General features: G+C 36.7%; 2 protein-coding genes across 2 annotated transcripts; both read left to right on the top strand.

Annotated features, from left to right (window-relative positions):
• The first annotated feature begins 803 nt into the window (after positions 1 to 803).
• Positions 804 to 6,916, top strand: LOC125230484 (alpha-amylase 2-like). The gene is made up of 9 exons (XM_048135645.1): positions 804 to 915; positions 2,425 to 2,600; positions 3,051 to 3,202; positions 3,927 to 4,107; positions 4,548 to 4,663; positions 4,906 to 5,413; positions 5,774 to 5,974; positions 6,367 to 6,528; positions 6,805 to 6,916. The coding sequence occupies exons 2-9, from the start codon at positions 2,430 to 2,432 to the stop codon at positions 6,814 to 6,816; spliced, it is 1,503 nt and encodes a 500-aa protein (XP_047991602.1). The 5' UTR covers positions 804 to 915; positions 2,425 to 2,429; the 3' UTR covers positions 6,817 to 6,916.
• A 4,589-nt stretch (positions 6,917 to 11,505) lies between these two features.
• On the top strand, positions 11,506 to 18,233 carry LOC125230532 (alpha-amylase 2-like). Its single transcript, XM_048135715.1, has 9 exons — positions 11,506 to 11,526; positions 12,152 to 12,329; positions 13,039 to 13,190; positions 13,788 to 13,968; positions 15,084 to 15,199; positions 15,503 to 16,010; positions 16,455 to 16,655; positions 17,192 to 17,356; positions 18,160 to 18,233. The coding sequence occupies exons 2-9, from the start codon at positions 12,159 to 12,161 to the stop codon at positions 18,172 to 18,174; spliced, it is 1,509 nt and encodes a 502-aa protein (XP_047991672.1). The 5' UTR covers positions 11,506 to 11,526; positions 12,152 to 12,158; the 3' UTR covers positions 18,175 to 18,233.
• The last annotated feature ends 1,527 nt before the right edge of the window (positions 18,234 to 19,760 follow it).

Here is a 19,760-nt window from a genome sequence, read left to right as displayed (position 1 = left end):
TTTTGTAGTCGTAATGATCGAGCTCAACATGTTGGTTCCTATTAGTTAAGTATGACTTAATAATGTTTAGCGGCCCGCTACTTGGTCGCCCAGGTACATTTCCACCAGTGCAATATACAAACTACCCGACAAAAACGGCTTTTTAATTTCAATAAATATACCAAAACGTTTAGTGTTTCAATTTATTTTCGTTTAAAAAGAGTCATTATTTGTGTAGTGGAATATGTAAAGATTTTTATTAAACCTGTAAAATATCGGCAATTTTAATACCTCGAATGGTGCAATTTTTTTATAGCACCGGCCACACTTTTGTTTACAATAATTCCGGCTAATTAAAAATAGGAGTATAATTATATGGGCCACATTGTCAAAACTGAAGTTCAAAAGTTTTAAGACTGTGTCAAGAGATGGCAGTCTATGCACTGTGATTACATATTTTACTTTGATAGGAACTCTCTATAATACTCGATCCTCTTTGGTAACACTTTAACTTGGTACTTACTTACAAACTTTTATCTTTAGTTGACTGTACCTATTTTTTTAGAAGCTTTTAATTTTCTCCTTATCAAAATAATTTTAAAAACCCCTAAGTAAATATTGTTTAGAAGGTTGTTTTATCACAGAGTTGCTATGGATACTTCCTTTCACCAGCCAGCTGCATGTTATCTAATGTTATACTGCATTGTTACTGTAATCCAATTTACATACCAATATTCTAGATTTTGATTGACTTGATAAAACCTCATACCTACGATAAATCTGTTATTGTTATTATTACAAATTTAAGCTACTTATCGAAGATTCGCGCTGATTAATGACTGATTAATTTATTAGTACCTGAGCAATATAAATTGAATCTCGGCGGGTGGCTATTATCAAATTCGCGAGTGCCGTGTGTGGTATAGCAATTTGGAGGTAAGTACCTGATAAAAGATTATTTTATTTAAAATTACAATAGTTTACACATAGACATAGAAAAGTTTTATTCAGCATCACATGAAATTGTTACAAAAATTGTTATATTATATTTGTTGACATAAAAAACTTAAATGTAGACAAACATCTGAGGAAATGAGTTGCAGACATGAGATTAAAATATTCATACCATGTGGAGGAGGAGCTTGCCTCAGCATAATGTTGTAGCATATTAACTACAACGCTGGTTTCCAGGCAGACCCTTGATATATTGCCCCTTACTGCTGTTGGTCGAAAACCAATTGGCTTGAAATTGTACTGATGTGTTGAGTGTAAAGGACTTTTACTGTTACACCACAATATGATATTTCACTGAAGGTGTTAATGTTGTTAATATTATTTAATATTGCTCGGTAACATCATCCTCCTTGCGTCATCCCGACATTTGCCACACGGCTCATGGGAGCCTGGGGTTCGCTTTGACAATCAATATTGATCGGTACATTGGTTTAATTTCATAGCAGCGTTGTTAGTAGACAGATTCTGTACATTTTGGGTGAAATTTTTGGTTTAGGTTTAGGACTTTACAACTGTCCGTAGAAGTGCAAGAAAATTACCATTCAAATCTTTGACCAATGACTGTCTATAATTAAGAGAATAGTCAGTAAAGTTGATTTAATATTACATACATACTCGTACATATAATCACGCCTGTATCCTATAAATGCAGCGCACATGAACTACTAAGTTTCAGTGCCACAAAAATAGGCTAAAGTCGTGGCTCGAAGAAAATAATTTTTATAATTATCAAGATTTTTCAATTTACCGCTAATGTGATATTAAAATATATAAATTAGCTAATCCAATACAAATTGTAACAAATATAAATAAGTAACATATTTCCTGACTTATAACTGTATGTTACGAATAAAAAATTTCTTTTCATTTTCATTTCATTTCATTTCCACTCTTTAATATTATGAGGTCCTTTAAAAAAAAAGTACATAATGAAGTACAAATTAGCATTGAAATTCAATTTCTTTACTAACATTATGCAACAAATGAAGAATTTACTGTTTATTCTGATTGCTACTGTTGATTATCGAGCAAGATAGTTTTTAAGATAAGATACAATTTTGTCTATGTCACGGAAAAATGAGTAGGTAAACAAATTTCTTACTGACAAAATTGACATCATAAAGAATATGTACCAGTGTCAAAAATAACATAAATGCCAATGGTTCCTAATTTTGGCCTAAAACTACCAATAATGGTGCCCGACAACGGGGATGGACTTTTTAAAATGGAGGCATAAAATATGCTTGCTTGCAAAGATACTAAGATATCACCCACAAAATTTAACAGCGATGTCTTGATCAGTTTTTTTAAAGATTTGAACCCGAGACTATCAGGTTACAAGACCGATCGTTTACAACCAAGCCACGGTGGGACTTTGTCTAGCCCATTAATCATAATAAGAACCTTTTACTAATCCGGAACCTTTTTCAGGCAAGATGATGCGCGTCATCGTGCTCTTATTTGGCCTAGGGCTAGCGCTGGCCTATAAGAACCCTCACTACGCAGCAGGTCGCACCACCATGGTACATCTGTTTGAGTGGAAATGGGACGACATCGCGGCGGAGTGCGAGAGATTCCTTGGGCCGAGGGGATTTGGTGGTATTCAGGTAATTTTATCTAAGCCTCAGTCTTGGTCCATTAATACCTATTTCCAAGTTGATGGTTCCAATTTAATTCTGAAAGATATTCATTGTCAGTGACTGAGGCCGACTTGCACCAACCATTTAACTCAGGATTAGTGGGCTGTGATCTGTCAAATTCCATATAAAATGGTGGGTTAACCCTCCATTTTCGTTGGTGCAAGTGGTCCTAAGAGAGCCATTACGTCTGTTTTTGTGGTAACATCCATAAACATAATGATGCTAATTCAATTATGTATAAAGTTAGTTCTTCTTGGCTTCTCTTTTGATCTCTGTTTTGAGCTACCGTGATATCAACTCTTATTCCTTAAAATTCTTGTTTCCGTAAAAACAGAAGGTTTTGTCTTCTGAAAGTTAAGCTGCTGCTGCCGAATGCTAAATTAGAGAGACTTTGCAATAATGTTAACTTTTTCACAGGTCTCCCCGCCCAATGAGAATTTGGTGATCTGGTCAGCCAACCGTCCATGGTGGGAGCGCTACCAGCCCATGTCATACCGGCTCATCACTCGCTCTGGCAACGAGCAACAGTTCGAGAGCATGGTTAGAAGGTGCAACGCTGCTGGTGTCAGGTTCGTCACTCTCTTTACAACAAGTCTGCCAACTATCCTTAGCATTTTCAGGAAAATGCCATGATAACCTAATCACAAAATTAAAATTTTTATATAACCCCTGACATAGTATACCGATTTTTATGAACCATGGCTAAGAACACTCCCGACTAATTCAATTCAGCTTTCAAACAAAAATAAAAACTAAATCAAAATCGGTTCATCCTTTCGGGAGCTACGATGCCACAGATAGACAGACACTTCAAACTTATAAAACCCCGTCATTTTTGCGTCTGGGGTTAAAAAAATAAAGATGAAATTGGTGAGAATATTTACAAATCTTTCAATTTTACAATGACAACTCTTCAAAGTGTTGATAAACCATATCTGAGTAAATCATAAAAAACTTAGTTTAGAAGACTTTCAATGTCAGAATGCATTTGAATAGGACACTATAAAAGTTTCTTACATAAAATTCTGTTATTACAAAAGTTGTTGAGCAAATTAAAATGGCGCCCTGACCTAATTTTCTGAGTAGCATTCTTCTTTTGTATAATCCTTTATCTTGCCACCTTTGTGACAATATTTTCGGTTTTCTGCTCTAAAATTTTCAACGTATTTCACATTCTTCCCTCCCTTCTTACGTAGTCTCTTTTACCTTGCTCTCCTTCGTAATTACTAGTTCTTGTCTCTTTTTCTTCAAACACTCTCTTACTAAGTAGTACTCGTATATTATACATAACAGGATTTACGTTGACGCCATCATCAACCACATGTCGGGTACATGGAACCAAAACGACGGCACTGGAGGAAGCACAGCCAACTTCGGAGAATGGCACTATCCTGGGGTTCCTTTTGGCCGCAATGATTTCAACTGGCCCCATTGTGTTATCCAAGGAAATGATTACGGCTGCTGCCCGGAACGCGTAAGTACCTACTGATTCTTGATCATAGTAATCAGGTGCTTATTATAAAGAAAGCTCTATCCTTTAGCATCCCAGATCCCTATAAAAGGGTTTCCTATTCCATTAGAGTTAGGATCTTTGTTTTGATAAATCAAAATTGCATTTATTTTGGCATGTTTTGATGCCTAGGCGGCTAGATGATATACATTAATACTATAACCCGCCTAGATTTTCTTGTGGCTCTGAAGTACCTACATGGGACGACTTGCCTTTGTTAATATTACTGAGTTTAGAAGACTTGTAACAAACTTTAATGATCAATATTGTTACAAATCCGTCTATCTTCTACTACTACTATTGTACCTTCTCACGGCATGGCTTATCCTTCTGGTGTATCATCAAAATAAATGTCAATAACAAATAGCAATGACTCTACTGATTTGTTATCATAATTGTTTTAGGTTCGTAATTGCGAGCTATCAGGATTGAAAGATTTGAATCAGGGATCCGAATACGTGCGTCAGATGATTGTCGGCTTCATGAACAGGGTTATTGATATGGGTGTTGCTGGATTCAGGTACGATTAAACAAATATTATTGATTCTTAGTATCTTGTGGTTATCTATGATTACTTTGTTTCGATAGATTTTTCTTATGTCATGTGTTTTTAAGTCGAAAATTGTTATGATTTCAATGAAGTAATCGAATTATATCTTTGAAATGTGTGTTCGTGAAAAAGTTTAAAGATATCACTATAATCTATTAGTTAGTAGGCGATCCAAAGAATTAGTAATTATAAATCCCTTGTTTCTCAAACAGAATCGACGCTGCTAAACACATGTGGCCCGGCGACCTCCGCGTCATCTACGATAGGCTACACAACCTGAACACCGCTCACGGTTTCCCGTCCGGCGCCCGTCCCTACATCTACCAAGAAGTCATCGATTTAGGAGGCGAGGCTATCTCGAGAGACGAGTACACCAGTTTAGCAGCAGTCACAGAGTTCAAATTCGGATTGGAGCTAAGTCGCGCCTTCCAAGGCGGTAACCAACTTACATGGCTGACCAACTGGGGACCACAGTGGGGTTTATTAGCTCATGCAGACGCTTTGACCTTTATCGATAACCACGATAACCAGAGAGGGCATGGGGCTGGCGGTAACATCCTGACTTACAAGAACGCTAAACCGTATAAAGCAGCGATTGCATTCATGTTGGCGCACCCGTATGGAGAGCCGCAATTGATGAGCAGTTTTGCTTTCACCAATACTGAGGCTGGACCGCCTATGGACAACTCTGGAAATATTGTTTCTCCATCTATCAACTCTGTAAGTGTCTTTAGTTATATATTCTACTAATTATTGACTTATTTAGAGTTTAATCAAGAGTACTTTTTGAAGTAAATGGTATAATATTATAAGAAATAGAAAACATGATTACTAATTATCTAATAATCATGAAAGTAACTGTAACTTTAATATGGAAATAAGTAGCAACGTTCACTCTTATATTATTAATATTATCAAGAAGTTGTAGGAATAATCCTAGAAAACTGGTCTTTTTTCCTTGCTTTCTTGAAAAGTATTGAATTTAAAAAGTTGTCTAAATGTGTTTCTTAATATTAATTTCTTAGCGGACTATTTCTTAAAATACCTTAGCAGTCCGTTCTAATTCTCAATTCTTTTAAGGACGGTACTTGTGGACACGGCTGGGTCTGCGAACACCGTTGGCGACAGATCTTCTCCATGGTTGACTTCAGAAACGTCGCTGGCAGCACTGGCCTCAACGATTGGTGGGATAATGGCAGCAACCAGATCGCCTTCTGCCGTGGTGGCCAGGCTTTCATCGCGTTCAACAATGATAACTGGGATCTCAACCAGAGTCTCCAGGTAAACCAATAATCTTACTTTTGCTTGAAACCTACCTGAAGATAAGCTTGGAACTGACTTGAGATAAGATTGGCACTTACTGCCGCAGAAGTTTTTACCTTTCAATAATTTATTTGGAATACCAAAAACTTATGGGGAAGCTTTGAAAGGTTTTATATCTTCAGACGACAATCCATTGTTACTGAGGGGAGCCTAATGCAACACAAAGAAAACTATGGATGTAATGTGCAGTTTTCTTACCATCACTTACTCTTTTATATCCGTACCCTTCTCTGCTCAAAGCTGTTTCTGTCCAATCAATTCTAATTCACTAACGTCTTTTTTTTAAGTACTTTCTTTCTGTTATTGGGGTTAAGACATCCAGAAAATATCACAACTTTTTGGGTTTTCAGACATGCCTCCCAGCAGGCACATACTGTGACGTGATCAGTGGCTCCAAGAGCGGAAATAGCTGCACTGGCAAATCCGTCACGGTCGGAAACGACGGACGTGCCAACATCTACATCGCGACACATGAGTTGGACATGATGCTTGCCATCCATAGAGGCGATAACGTAAGTTGAAGTCTTTGGAACCATCTCTCTCTCTTTTTCCTTCTCTCTACCTCTTTCTCTCTTGAGTATGAAACCAACAGATTTTGAGTCAGAAAATTTTATAAAAACATGGGTGCCAAATTCCCTAGTTTTAAATGGACCCTTTCACTCTAGACTCTCTGTCGAGTTGTTAGTAACTAGTAAAATTTTAAATTATTAAGTTAAGATTTGGCGCCCCCTAACCCTTCAAACAGACGTCCAAAAAATAAGTGGTTAATTTTTACGTTTTTTTTTCAGTCACGGCTGTGAGAAGTATCGCAGAAGATGGACGTCAGATGAAACCACCGATTTATTTTTTGGCCTAGTATTTAATAATATTCTGTTGTTGTTAAATAAATGTTAAAAATTAGATTAGATATATTTATTTCACAACATGATTACAGTACAAATTACATTTATGTCAATTTATAAGAATCTATATTGTGATCGTCAAAAAAGTAAAAGAAAATGGTTTACAATAAATCTCAAAATGCAATGAATTGTTTGAATAATACCTAGAGACATACCACCCATCAGAATACAAGCCCAAACTCAAGTGGGGCAGAACCACTTAGCTCATCCTAGCACGGCTTTTATTTTTAAATATTTTGTAAATTTATTCAGGACGTTTTTAAAAAATCCTTTTATTGAAACGTCACTGAAAAGGCCCCCCTTAGCATTATCTTATGTCAAGTTGCCTACCAGTGTGCGTAGCCGAATACACAAACGCTAACGAAACGCGCATTATAATATCTCTTTCGTAGCTATCTCTATCGCTCTTGCGTATTGGCGCGACAGAGCTAGTGGTGTTTCTCGTCGCAGAAATGCCATTCGGCTACGGAGCCAGGTATCTTGACGCTGGTCTTCCGTGGTGACTTATCCAAGCAATCTCGTCAGTACTCGCGAGATCTAGAAAGCTGTAACAACTTGATATAAGCCCTATTATTATTTAAAATTGAGTTAGTTTACCTAGTCGCATGGAGTGAAAATAATTATTTAAGAATGGCAAGTGGAAAAAATTCTGCTTTAGAAAGGATAATTTTTTTGTATTTTACTTTAAAAAACTTTGACCTATGATCAAACTGTCATTGCAGACAAGATAAGAGACCTACTAATTATATGTACTTTTGGTCAAAACCCATGATCCGTGACCAAGATTTATGATAATTATGATACAAAGATAGATATATAAAACCAGGCAAATGCAAGTCAGACTCGCGTTTCATACACACAATTCTTAAAATTTGGCTCATTAAGTCTGTACGGTCAGCCAAGAAAGTGGTTTACCACTTTTCGACTCTATTTTTAAACAAATAAGATCAAAAAGGTGGTAAACCACTTTTTGGCTGACTGTTCGGCGTAAAATAATCACTCGAAAGCGTTGACATACAGTGGAAACTGGATAAGTGGAACCTGGGTAAGTGGAAAACCTCTTTAAGTGGACCCAAGTTCTCGGTCCCAGTCCCTCAGGACCGAATTACCTCTATAAGTGGAACTTTGGGACCTCTATAAGCGGAATCCATTTTTCCGTAAATTTCTTATTTTTACCTCTGCAACTGGAAGCAGTCGTCTCCGAAACCTCTATGAGTGGAAAAGCTTGGCGTTATAAATTTTTTTTTTAATAAAATGCCACAAGGAGGGTAGTTTATTTCGTTAACATTATGGTTTGTGTTTAAACTATATATTTTGTATGAGATTACACATCGTTCAGTTTAGTTTTAGCTGCGGTGCGGTACCGTGCTGTTAGATAAGCAATGCACACAATCACACACACACAACAAACACACAATCAAGCACACAATCGAGTATTTATCTCTTCGGGATAAATTAAAAAAATCGGATTTTTTCATCAAAGTACAATCAGTATATTGATTTATTTAACCATACTGGTTTCTCTTGCATAAATAGGAGTGATTTTGTACATAAGTTACTTTATAACAAAGGAAAGATATTGTTTTTGTATAACAGTATTGTGGGTTATTTACAGTATTGCTTTTTGAAGTCAGGATCACAAACCTATTTTTTGTTAATTTATATCTACATGCATATTAAATAAAAGATACATATTTATTTGACCTCTATAAGCGACATTACTAGCAACGACAACCTCTACTCGTATAAGCGAGAGCCTCTGTAAATTAGAAAACGTTTTATTTGAACCTGGTTAAGTGGAAAACTGGATAAATGGAAAACCTGGATAAGCGAAACTAAACAGCCGGTCCCTTGCGATTCCACTTATACAGTTTCCCCTGTATTTATTATTTAGTAAGAACGCGACATATGGGCACTAAGGGCCAATTGCATCAACCACAGATGATAACAGACACGTCAACATCACGCAGCAAAAGTCTAAGGAAATTCCCATAGCCTTGGCAACTGACGGTTTGGTGCAACCGACCCTAAAAATGATGCCAGTATAGTGGCTCCGTGGTACACGCGAGCGAGCAAGCGAGCCAAGCGTGCAGTCTGTGCAACCAGTCGTGAGCGGTGGGTATTAATCTAGAAATCGCATTGTACATAGCGTTCCATCAAGTCAAGGCGCATGAAACTAGAATGTTCTGTAGAAATTATGAACCTTACCACAAACCACATAATTTAAAATTTGCAAAAACTACCGACATAGTGGACCGGTTTCCGACATACATCGCTAAGAACACTCCAGACAAATTCAGCTTAAAAAAAAAACAAATCTAAATCTACGATGAATGAGCTACGATGCCACAGAAAGACACACAGATCGACACACACACACACACGCACGCACGCACGTACGCACGCACGCACGCACGCACGCACGCACGCACGCACGCACGCACGCACGCACGCACGCACGCACGCACGCACGCACGCACGCACGCACGCACGCACGCACGCACGCACGCACGCACGCACGCACCCACACCACACACACACACACACACACACACACACACACACACACACACACACACACACACACACACACACACACACACACACACACACACACACACACACACACACACACACACACACACACACAAACACACACACACATACATACTTACTAATTGCGTTACGTCATACGTTTAAAATCTTTGTTTGACGAATTATCAAACTTTACTCCTCTTCAAGTCACCAGTTACTGTCAAATATGATAATCGTTCATGCAAGACCGACAGGCTGAAGTGTGACGGGTCATGTTTACCCGAACAGGTGGTCTTAATAAAATATGCTCCCAAGTGGATGTAATGCCACAAATTAAGTGGGAAGCGGTGGTAGGCCCATTCAAAGATAGTGACTTGAGATGAGACGACATAATAATATATTATCAGAGATTGGCTGCAAAAATCACAGTCGTTAAATTCAAATGGAGACAGGTCTTTGCCTAGCAATCAGATAATGATCTGATAAAAAAGTAGTATATTAGGCTGATAAGAAATGACCTATGGTACATCCGTGAAAATTGATAACGTTATTCTTACCAAAACACTAGCGACCTGCCTCGGCTTCGCACAGGTAGTAAGGCATTAAAATGGGTCTGTACCCATCTACAAAACGTATTTAAAGTTCAAAGGAAAACTTACTGTGACTTGCTTTTGACCACGATTATTTCCGACTTAATTAGCAAATGTCTTTTAAACGTTATCGTTTTTATTATTAAGTATGTCCTTACTGTTATATGAATAAAAAATTGCTAAAACCTTCATTTAAAACAATTTACGCAACATATTAACAATACCTACACCTTCCTCACAAATCCCTCCATTTGTTGGTGAAAAATGCAAGAAAATACGATCAGCAGTTTTGAGTATATCGAATATAATAGACAACACAGACAGACAATAAGATAAGATAAGATAATCATTTATTGCAAACCATGGTATACAAAGTTGTTTACATAGGTATAGGTACACGGGATCACATGGCACCCTGGTAGGGTATGGCAATTTTTCTTATACTATTTAAACAAACATATTTTTAGGCTTAGTCTAAATGAAATATATAATAAAATATATGTTTTTAATACATATAATTATTGTGAGTCTCTTCCATGTATTCTCGAATAGAATAATATGCTTTTTTTAATAGGAATATTTTGAGTTTAGTATTAAATAGATTTGTTTTTTTGATACATTTTATCTGGTTAGATAGCTTGTTGTATATTAGTATAGCTCTATAGTAAGGACCTCATTTATATATATCCAAAATCAGCTCTGGGAGGACGAGTTGGTCTCTGCGACGGGCGCTCTTGTTAAATTCAAATAGATTTAAGTTATTTTTGACAAAATGTACTTATTTCTAAAGACAAACATCGCGGCGGATGACAGTATAATAAAGTGTTACTGATCTATAGTTTAAATATATTGATTTAAACTAACACGATCTTCACTCATATTATTAAATTAAAACGGGACTTAATCGCGTAAAACTTACGTTTTCAACTTACGTTTCAGTCTACCCGTGACCACGGACGTAATGTCATGTCCGAAACGTCGGGTTAAATATAAAACGTAAGTTTTACGCGATTAAGTCCCGTTTTAATTTAATATAGTTTAAATATTCGTTAATATTTAAACTATAGATCAGTAACACGCGGTATGAGTAACAGTCGTTACTCATACCGCGGTCCACTAAAATATTCAATTATTTTGAAATAAGATAAGATATAGCCAAAATTGGTGATGCACGTACAGATAACAATCTTGAAACTAGTCGATAAGCCCCCAGGAGGTAACAAACAAACCGATTAGTATCGCACATACCGTGACCAAAAACAGGTGTGTATTTGTAGAAAATACTTATATAGAATAATTATGAAAAGCACATATTCCTGAGTGCTAACATACTTCAATACCTTCATTAAAAAACAGTAAAATTTAACTTTTTACATATTTAGAATTTGATATCGAGCGCCACATGAAGTTTTGTTTTGTTTTGTCTTATATATATATATATATATATATATATATATATAGGAGTACAGCGGATAAAGGGTTAGTAAGTAGCTACCTTCCTCAGAATTAAACTGTTATTTACCTAGGTAAATGATAGTAAAGTTATTAGATTTTTACTTAAGAGATGTATAATTAGTGGTTGAATGCTGCTCCGTAAAAACATAGTTTCTATTCTTCTCTCTTTATTCATTATTTCTCTAAAGTAGGTACATTAAATACCTATTTTAACAATACCCAAGAGTTAAGACCGAAAGAAATTCCATGCACAAAATCAAAACCTATTTATAAATAAATAAAAACAAACCAAGGGCAGTTAGTCCAGAGAATAAAAGTATATATAGAAGAGATTTGACGACCGGTCTGGCGCAGTCAGTAGTGACCCTGCCTGCTGCGCCGCGGTCCCGGGTTCGAATCCAGGTAAGGGCATTTATTTGTGTGATGAGTACAGATATTTGTTCCTGAGTCATGGATGTTTTCTATGTATATAAGTATTTATATATTATATATATCGTTGTCTGAGTACCCACAACACAAGCCTTCTTGAGCTTACCGTGGGCCTCAGTCAATCTGTGTAAGAATGTCCTATAATATTTATTTATTTATTATTTATAAGAGATACAAAAGCAATCACCCTTGGATGGACACCAATACCCCATTCAATTTCCCAGGTCTGGAATGATTCGTATAGCCATCCTTCTCCTTGGCCTAGGCCAAGCGTTGGCCTACAAGAATCCGTACTATGCGGAAGGCCACTCCACCATGGTACACCTCTTCGAGTGGAAGTGGGATGACATCGCGGATGAGTGCGAGCGGTTTCTAGGACCGAAGGGATATGGTGGGATTCAGGTGAGATAAATAAATACATATTATACGTATACTCTTACACAGATTATCAAAGTTCTAATATAAGCTCAAGGTTTGAATAAAGAAGGAGAAGAATAAGAATAGTTTAATATTAATAAGAAATTATTACAACAGGTACATTTGTCCTGTTGTACTAGACAACGATATAATATGTAATATATTCTCCTCAGTCCTCGTGTACAAATTGTACATATTCCATAATTTATTTTAAACTTTTATTGAGTTACAAAAGGTTCCAAATTCAACAAACAAAACAAATGATTCAAGGACTGAGGCGGTTATAATATACTTAAATAAATACTTAAATATATATTTAATACCGATAATTCAATTAAGTTCAATATTTTCATGTACATTAAGATGAAGAAAACACAAGCCACTGCCTGAAAATCCAAACTACGCTTCCTTAGACGCCCCTTCAAAAGATTTGACAGAGTTATAAAAAATGTGTATAAAATATATATATATATATAGAAGGTAGCATAGAAGCTGCTCTTCTTTAAAAAATTTGGTAACCTGATGGTAAAAGCCGATGCAGTCTTAGAATTATGATTACTTTAAAATCTAATTATTTTCTGGTCATTTAAAAAATATTGGTATCAATATCAAGTTCATAAATGAATCCACGATTTATCAAATCCTTATTATTGATGAAACAATAAATTTGTATAAACACATTGTTGTATTTCAGATCTCTCCGCCGAACGAAAATGTAATAATCCGGGCCCAAAACCGACCCTGGTGGGAGCGCTACCAGCCAATTTCCTACAAATTAGTAACTCGATCGGGCGACGAGCAACAGTTCACGAACATGGTCCGACGATGCAATAATGCTGGAGTCAGGTGAGTTATTTAATTTATTAGTGTTATGGAGTCAGGAAAAGCTGTTGTCGGTCAAATAATTGAAGATTATTAAGTTTCAAAGGGCAAAAAATCTGCATACGATGCTAGCTAAGAATTACATACAAAGTGAAGTACTTAGTTTACTAAAGACTGTCAGAAAAATTAAAATAAGAAACGTCATTTACACTAAATAAAATATCCGAAGGTCAGCATAGTCATCATATCCAACATAAAGCGAAACCGCAGGCCAGTATTTGACGATACCCGGTTGAAAAAAAAAAACGCATTTATGTTGCTAAAAACTAAAAAGTGAGAAATTAAATAGTAGCAACACTATAGTGTCGTCCATTTCAATTCAGTATTATGTACGAAAACGGGATAACGCTACAATATAGCCATTATCTAATTTCTAAAATGTTTTCTTTGTTTGATTATAACTATCTAGTCCATAATGGTAGGAAAATGCTGATCACAGTGCAGAAAAAGTAAGGGGACACAAAGATAGGTTATTGACAAAAATAGCTAGACATGTTGGAGGCTAAAATTCACTAAAGTTTTCAAGAGTTTCTCATAGTGTGAAATTATTTCTGGTTCCAGAATATTCGTAGACGCAGTCATCAACCACATGACAGGTGAACCTGCAGACAACGTAGGGACTGGTGGAAGTACTGCCAACTTCCAGCAGTGGGACTACCCAGCAGTACCGTATACTGCCCAGGACTTCAACTGGCCACACTGCGTCATTGATGGGTGGGATTATGGGTGCTGTGCTGATAAGGTAAGCACAAAAATATTATTTAAAAAAATGTGCGTGGAGTCTTCTTCGTAATGTAGAAATGACATCAGGAACCCCTTCCTTTCAATTTCAAAATTCGACTTGGAAACACAGAGCATTAAACGTTTTACGGCGTTAAATGTTCAGTTGGAAGTCGCATTAGATTAGAAGCTTCACTTCAATAACAGTTGAAGATATTGCTATAAAGTATTCGTATATCCTGTCATCTGTAGATTATCTAAAATGAGTAAATAAAGAATGCGTAATTAGGTATAGACGTAATTATTCTAATCTCGTACGAAAATGAAGGGATAAAATACCTAAAAGTAAAATAAGGGATTCATACACAGATTGCCTGAGTCTCACGGTAAGCTCAAGAAGGCTTGTTGTGGGTACTAGGAAAACTATACATTCGTTACCGAAGTTTACAGAGAAACTGATGTTGTAATTGGTACCTTAGTGCAAAAATATAAAATCTTTATTAGGTACAACCATTTTTTCCGCGTTGAGTACCATTGTGAACTAGGGTGACGATACAATATTATGCATTATCATATTATGCAAATACCTACTTTAATACAAAGAAAACACCCATGGCTCAAAAACATATATCTGATAACAACAAAGATAAAGATCCTTAAAAATCTTATAATCCTATTTATCATCGGTAATATCAAATGGTTATATTTTCGCCACTACTACTACTACTACTACTACTACTACTACTACTACTACTAGGAAAACTATACATTCGTTACCAAAGTTCACAGCGAAAATGATATTGTAATTGGTACCTTAGTGCAAAAATATAAGATCTTTATTAGGTACAACCATTTTTTCCGCGTTGAGTACGATTGTGAACTAGGGTGACGATACAATAAGATTATCATATTATGCAAATACCTACTTGAATACAAAGAAAAAACCCATGGCTCAAAAACATATATCTGATAACAACAAAGATAAATATCCTTAAAAATCTTATAATCCTATTTATCATCGGTAATATCAAATGGTTATATTTTCGCCGATGGGGAGAAAAATAACATTATCTGTAATATTAATAGTTGATTGATTGCCTATTACGTCACAGCGATTAAAAAAAAACTACTTTTTAGGTTCGGAACTGCGAGTTAGTGGGCCTTAAGGATTTGAACCAAAAATCAGATCATGTACGTCGAATGATCCTGGATTTCATGAACAAACTTATCGATTTAGGAGTCGCTGGATTCAGGTAAACTTTTGCACATCAAATGCAATTTTACATTATAGGATTAATTCCTTGGAGGACAATAAACGCCTAAAGGGATTACCTTTGTTCCTTCTATTGTGCCTGGAGTAATGTCCAGCAAGTTGTTAAGTAGACCAGGGGGGCTACCATGAAGTGCTAAAGCCGTTCAGTTTAGGTTGAGAGAGAGGGACGGAGCTATGGAACTGCTGTAGCTTCGTCCCTTTCTCTCAACCTAAAGTGAATGGCTTTAGCACTTCATGGTAACCCCCCAGTAATAATTTTGATTTTTTTTTTCTTTTGTAACAGAATTGATGCAGCTAAACATATGTGGCCAGAAGATCTCCGAATCATCTACGACGGCCTTCATAATTTAAATACAGACCACGGTTTTCCATCCGGAGCTCGTCCTTACATCTACCAAGAAGTCATTGATTTTGGAGGAGAAGCTATTTCTCGATACGAATACACTAGCTTAGCTGCTGTAACCGAGTTCAAATTTGGACTTGAGCTGGGCAGATTGTTCACAGGGTTGAACCAGCTGAGATGGTTGGAGAGTTGGGGTCCTTCTTGGGGTCTTCTTGCTCATGAGGATTCACTTGTTTTTGTTGACAACCATGATAACCAGAGAGGTCATGGAGGTGGTGGTGAAATCCTGACTTATAAGAGAGCTAAGCAGTATAAAGGAGCTACGGCGTTTATGTTGGCTCACCCGTATGGAGAGCCGCAGCTGATGAGCAGTTTTGACTTTGTTGATACTGAAATTGGACCGCCTATGGATTCTGCTGGGAATATTATATCTCCTATTATTAATTCAGTGAGTGATTTCGTATAAATACCTACAATACAAATATAAATTTATATTTGTATTTATTTAAAAAAAGTAGACTAAGAAGAGGATTGCTTTTGTTGGAGGAGACTAGAGATAAAAGAATAAAGATTATCGTGGCGCCCAACGTGGGACCACTGTAAGCTTTCTTATTTATCTCTTGTCTTCAGAAATTGAACATAATTTGTATGTAATAATGCAATAAAGACTATTGATAATGCAAAGTTGAAAGAGGCAATGGTTAAGCAAGTATACATTCATGATTTCTGTTTAACTTCAGACAGTTGCTATATACATACATACAATCACGCCCGTGTGGGTAGGCAGGGATCACGAATTTCTATGCTACGATCCTGACAAACCACTTTCGTTCACACACTTTTTTTGCTCTATATAATTTTGAATATTGGTAAAATTTTCTGTGCATTGTAGGATAACTCTTGCGGTAACGGATGGGTATGCGAGCACCGTTGGCGTCAGATGTACAACATGGTGGGATTCAGAAACGTAGCCGCTGGCACCGATGTCAATGACTGGTGGAGCAATGGCAGCAACCAGATCGCCTTCTGCCGTGGAAACCGGGCTTTCATTGCTTTCAACAACGATAATTGGGATCTCAACCAAACGCTACAAGTAGTTAACAGTTTCTAGACAAATATCTTAGTTTATATATTATCTTAGACGGAGGATAATCTATCACAGTTTGAACGCCACTCCCATCCGGCATGGTACGTAATCATGAAACAAGAGTACAATCGTTGACACTCAGTGGCGAACTCACAATTTATTGCTACGGCGGCCAAGCGAGCCACTCGTCATACGACGTTTTTACTCTTAAATATATACTTAATAGCTTGATGTAGCCAAATCAACAGTCTGCAGGTTGGCAGTTGACTATAACATTTGTCACAATCAACGTACCTACAATACAATTAGAGGTATTTTGAATTCTTCCGCTCAGAAACCCGAAGTTTTTCATTGCATCTATCTGACAAATGTTCAGAACAAGGAGAAGCAGAACTTCTTTAGGATGACACTGATTAAAATTTCACGATTATTACCATTTTTGAAATTGCAAACGGGACTTTATCACGTTTCAAGGACGGCATTGTCCCCGTGTTGGTCGATGTTATTGCTTTTTAACCATATTTTTATATTATTTTCCATAGACATGCTTGCCACCCGGCATATACTGCGACATAATCTCTGGAACCAGAACAGAAGAAAACCGCTGCTCAGGCAAACAAGTGGCCGTGGCAAGTGATGGTCGCGCGCATATATATGTGGCTACGCATGAGTTGGACTTGATGCTGGCCATACATGTGGGCAATGAAGTAAGCTTGTGTGCGATTTTTGTTGTCTTTGTCTGTGATAGTTGGCATATCTGTATGGAAACCATCGCGCGCACTGGCCGGTGGTAAAAAATAAAGCCTTTGTGACGCTGTTCACTCTAAAAAATGAAGACCAACTAAGAGCAGTTTTCTCTTAGTTGACGTTAAGTTGATCACTACAATTACGATCTTATATAATTCAAATAAAGCTGATTACTAAAAACAACAAGGGAATGTATGATTGAAGTAATAACTTAGGTGTTTTGTTATTCCTAACCATTGTACACCTTGAATCAATTATGAACTTGTTAGGCATAACTATGTAACATAGGTTGATTCAATCCTTAGTTGAACTTACTAAGGTAATTTAGTTAACATAATTATTTTTCATGGAATTATTGAACAAGATCTTAATCGATTCAGTTACGTTGCAAAAGTAAGAGCAATCAAAATTACCTTATTTGATGTGTCTAAGATCTTATCAGGCTCGTATGGAATCAAGATGCTTGACTACGACTATCAAAATATTGATAGGAGCAACCAAAAATTTTTTAGAGTGTTATACCTAACTTGGTTTAATAACTGGTATTTTTTCTTCATTCTCCCATTACCATCACCAAGCGGTGCTTTAAAAGCTCATCGTTCTGAGCGTGCCCATTTTGATAAATATCTTTAATTTCATCTTTAGATAGATTTTTGTATTCTTTTAACTTTTTACCGAACCGAAATTGTATTTGTCTTTTGTGTAATTTTTTTCTGCTCAACAAGGATGGCGATATTTTTACTTGTTTTTATTTTATTTTCAGTCGCGCATCCAATAAACGGGACGACATACTACAGAAACTGATCTCAATGTAAATAAAACGTTTTTATTCTTTTATTCCTTGTTTTATTTTTATGATCCAATATTTATTGAGAGTATCACTGAGCTTTAAGAGACAAACCATAATTAAGCCTCATATATATTTATTATCCATTTGTATGCAAGCAAATGAGATACCGCTATCACTATCTAATGGTCATGAGAAAAATATAAAACTTCCTGTAATAAAAATAATAAGGGCAATTTCGTGAAAAAATATGAGGGCACCTATTAGCTTCTTAAGTTCTTATACCAACTTACTAACAATAAATCATTTACCGGGTCAAATAAGATAACGAATTCCCAGCGATCTTAGATATTTTATTGACAAAATAATTATGTTTTATTCTTCAACCAAAATCGCTTTCAATGAAAACACCGCTTTCGAAACCGAGTACGTGGGAGGAAATAATGGAATTTATTATGAAACCCAATATCACAGGAAACACAGTCATGTACTAATAACACAAACCTAGCCAACAATACAATCACGATTCGTAAGTACAGTCTTTGGCCCATCGGCGGAAAGTCGCCAGTCTGTCGGTGTTTTACAGGTTGCACTTCGGGGAGTGTGCTCAAGAGCTATACGAGCTTATTCCACCGTTCCCATTTTATCATCGGACTGTTAGACGCACGGCCGGTCTCCATCCTTACTTGGTAGATATTCCGCGAATTCGCACGAAGCGCTTTGCTTCTTCTTTTCTTATGCGCACTGCCAAGGAGTGGAATTCATTGCCGGCGGCTATAATTCCGAGCTCATATAACCCGGCAACCTTCAAATCAAGAGAGAACAGGCATCATCTGGGCGAGCTCACTCCATCGTAGTCCACGTCTTTGCATTTGACTAGTCTGTGGCCAATAGTAAGCCCATTTATAAAAAAAATCGTTTCATAGCTAGCTCTCTCTGTCGCTATTCTGTAGTGGCGTGACAGAGCCAGACTGCGTTTAGATCACCACGTAGCGTCAACAATTGTCTTCGGCTAGGCCGGCTGACATCAGTATCACTACACCTTATAAAACAAAGTCCCCCGCCGCGTCTGTGTGTATGTTTGTTCACGATAAACTCAAAAAATTCATGCTAGTGTCACTTCTATGAATAGATAGTGATTCTTGACGAAGTTTTAGGTACATAATCTGTTTAAATTTCGTGAAAATTGATTGAAATAATTATAACGATATTTGCTAACTGATTCGGACAAAATCCCGCTACATAACAGTTTTAATCGAAATACATACCTACGGTTTTTTAAAAGAATAACAAAAGTGTGTCTCTCTTATAGGTCTGCAAAAGAATCCCCGATGGCACATGTCTCTCTTTTAAGGAAAACTTACGATACTATTTTTTACAGTACAGATGGTGTTTTTTTACGCACTAGTGCGAGAAGTGTGTCATTTCTTGTCTGGTCGAAACTTCCGAGAGCCATCTGTACTGAAAAACGTCGTAGGATACACGTGCGAAAAGGCAATTCGTAACTCGTGTCGATTTAAAACACTCCCTTCGGTCGTGTTTTAATTTATCGCCACTCGTTTCGAACTTCCTTTTTT

Source organism: Leguminivora glycinivorella, chromosome 10, assembly GCF_023078275.1.
Source record: "Leguminivora glycinivorella isolate SPB_JAAS2020 chromosome 10, LegGlyc_1.1, whole genome shotgun sequence".
NCBI classification, from domain to species: domain Eukaryota; kingdom Metazoa; phylum Arthropoda; class Insecta; order Lepidoptera; family Tortricidae; genus Leguminivora; species Leguminivora glycinivorella.
This window is presented reverse-complemented; position numbering and strand designations above follow the sequence as displayed.